Source organism: Salvelinus sp. IW2-2015, linkage group LG4p (assembly GCF_002910315.2).
Source record: "Salvelinus sp. IW2-2015 linkage group LG4p, ASM291031v2, whole genome shotgun sequence".
Lineage (NCBI taxonomy): Eukaryota > Metazoa > Chordata > Actinopteri > Salmoniformes > Salmonidae > Salvelinus > Salvelinus sp. IW2-2015.
In genome coordinates, this window is record NC_036841.1 from 28,222,941 (window position 1) to 28,226,065 (window position 3,125).

Below are 3,125 nucleotides of genomic sequence, written 5' to 3' on the forward strand. Positions count from 1 at the left end.
GATCCTATTAAGCCTTCGGTCACAATATCTTACACTATAAAAGTAGCTCCCTTACCTTAGTAGAGCCTAGTCAAAGTATACACAAAAGTAACCCTACTCCCTATTCCTTATGTAGAGCCTGGTCACAAGTAGTACACTATAAAGTAGCTCCCTATTCCTTATCTAGAGCCTGGTCACAAGTAGTGCACTATAAAGGTAATGCCTTTTGTGACACTGACTGGCTAAATCATAACTACTTCTTCATCACTACCTTACTGTCTATGTTAACTCACCTGTCTGTCTCTCTCCCTCCTATCTCCAATTAGATAACTCTCCTGTCTGTCTCTCTGCTTCCTGTCTCCAGTTAGATAACTCTGTCTGTCTCTCTCCCTCCCATCTCCAGTGAGATAACTGTCCTGTCTGTCTCTCCCTCCTGTCTCCAGTGAGATAACTGTCCTGTCTGTCTCTCCCTCCTGTCTCCAGTGTGATAACTGTCCTGTCTGTCTCTCTCCCTCCTATCTCCAGTGTGATAACTCTCCTGTCTGCCTCCTGTCTCCAGTGAGAACTGTCCTGTCTGTCTCTCCCTCCTGTCTCCAGTGTGATAACTCTCCTGTCTGCCTCCTGTCTCCAGTGAGATAACTGTCCTGTCTGTCTCTCTCCCTCCTATCTCCAGTGTGATAAAGAAGTCTGGTGTGAACCGGGTGGTGTGGAAGAGACCCAGACTGACTCATAACGGGCCCGTCCGGAGGAGCACCGTCATCGACCAGATCCCTTTCCTGGCTGTGGCCAGAGCTCTAGGTACGTTGTTGTGGTNTTCCTGGCTGTGGCCAGAGCTCTAGGTACGTTGTTGTGGTCTTAAAGCTCCACAGAGGTTCATTTCCATTTTTATGGAAATAGTTTTTATAATTTTTATGGATTATTTCGTTAATGTTTCTCCCTATTACCTGAAACCTTTTATTATTTTCAAAGCCGTTGGAGCTGTTGCACTGGCTGTTCGGTCCGAACACATTCACCAAGTCATGGACATTAGCTGCACTAAACAGAAGTTGCCTCAYTCAGAGGCAGGTGTTGCTAGGCAACCTCCCTGGACTTGCCCGGGCTAAAGCCACTTAGTGATGGGGGCAGTTCTGCTCTTTTTACTGACACGGTTTTCTGTTTGACTCGTTCAGTCAAAATAAATATTATTTAGACACATTTTCTTTTAATTTGAGTCCGTAATKCCCAGAGCATGCAGGACCAGCTACCGGCGAGTGATGAAYTGAAAACTCGAAAGAGTTATGATTCTATAAGCCTCGTTCACCGTAGGGGGCTTATTGGAGCTGTCATTTGTGACCGAGACTTGTAAACGTGTGCTTTAAACAACCTAGACCTACATTTGTTGATTTCTAGGCATCCAAATAAGATTATTTCTTGATACATTTGAAACGAGGTCTAGTTGTGGCCAGATTGTGAACGACTCTTGACCGAATGCAGTGGTTGATTTCCATGAGGGTGATTTAGGCACAATATCGTTGGTGAACTGCAGCTCCSCAATCGATTCGTTCTCGAGTTTGTGTTTGTTGAGCTGAGGATGTGTATGTTTTGGTTCCAGGGTTGAGGAGTAACGGATTACATGTAAGGGATTATATAAAAACCGGTAACTGTAATCCGTAACGTCGCCAGCAAAAAAAAATTATCAGGTTACAGATACTTTTGAAAAACTAGATTACTTCGATGATTACTTTTAAATTCAGAAAAGATGTTTGCAAAAAAAAAAAATCTTTGACACTTCTTTGATTTCTCAATGACATTCAAATCAGCGTTGAAAAAAGGCACAAGTTTAAGTTTGTTCCACCTGAGTGAGTCTGACCACCAATCAGAGACCACTATGATGACACACCAAATGATGACCACCAATCAGAGACCACTATAATGACACACCAAATGATGACCACCAATCAGAGACCACTATGATGACACACCAACTGTGTTTGATGGATTGTGGGAAAAGAGCAGGAATAGGTTTCTGTAGGCTACAGTCCAAGCTATGTCTTCCAATGGTGCGACTGCTGTCGGCATCCAAAGATTATCCAACTCCAATAAACGCTTGGAGGTAAGGATGACAGCAGTGGTGTAGTCTACGGCGATACCGATACCACTTATTATTGATATTTATGACTTAAAGCATCAGCTATCTGACTAGCTTACCGATCGCTGCAGCTGTACACAGACCATCTATAAATAGCCCATCCAACCAACTACCTACCTCATCCCCATATTTGTTTTTCTGCTCTTTTGCACACCAGTATTTCTACTTGCACATCCTCATCTGCACATATATCACTCCAGTGTAAGTGTACTTCTGAGGAAGTACACTTCCAAGTAAGGGCTTTGGGATGGAGATGCAATATGGCAGTCRTGCCAACATATCTCATCAGCCACCTGGTGGAAGGGACTTTGTGGATCTGAGGCTSTTTCCCCTGTTGCCTCCATCATCCTCCAAATCCCACTAACATCAGCCGCCTCAGAGCGCTGCTGGTCTTTGTTTGGGAACACACACACCAAAGCACGCAACAGGCTGACCAATACAAGGGTTGAAAAATGAGTGGCCATCCGGGCAAATATGGGGCTTTTTGAGCCTGACAACGAGCCATCCTCAACAAGGTTGGAAAGTGACAGTGAAGATGAGGCCTCAGTCTGATGTTCAAGAGGTGAACATTGAGGTCCAGGAAGAAGACATGGAAGCCTGAGAGGAAGACAATCAAAGCTTTAGTTTCTAGACTATCATTTTACAGATGAATGTTGAAGACGTTTTTGGGAGATGTGGTGGATCATTGGGGATTATTCAATATTCCCTTTTTTTGTTGTTCAGTGAAATCATCCCATGTGAAGAGTCAACTCATTTAATCAATTCGTAACTGAATAGTTTTTGAAAATTTCTATTGGAACGATTTAATAATGTGTAATTATGTCTACTTATGATAAGGTAAAAGGTTTCTGTTTCTGTCTCCATATGAAATGGTAAATATATCCAATGCAAAAAACAGATACATTTAAATGGTATTAATATTTATTTGCACATATTTGCACATATATTCCTGAWAATTTCTCTGAATAATCCCCAAAATGTGCAAACATAATCTCCATTGATTCTTGAAGAATATAAC

At 42.5% G+C, this 3,125-nt stretch overlaps 1 protein-coding gene and 1 long non-coding RNA gene across 3 annotated transcripts in view; one reads left to right on the plus strand and one right to left on the minus strand.

Annotated features, from left to right (window-relative positions):
* LOC139024499 (uncharacterized) overlaps nt 1-3,125 on the minus strand; it is a 240,855-nt gene that overhangs the window by 201,123 nt on the left and 36,607 nt on the right. The window lies entirely within an intron of this gene.
* ppm1db (protein phosphatase, Mg2+/Mn2+ dependent, 1Db) overlaps nt 1-3,125 on the plus strand; it is a 26,380-nt gene that overhangs the window by 15,909 nt on the left and 7,346 nt on the right. For both annotated transcript variants that reach the window (XM_023983005.3, XM_023983006.2), the window contains exon 3: nt 653-777. In XM_023983005.3, coding sequence (XP_023838773.1) covers nt 653-777 — 125 coding nt within the window. The remainder of the gene's footprint in view (nt 1-652; nt 778-3,125) is intronic.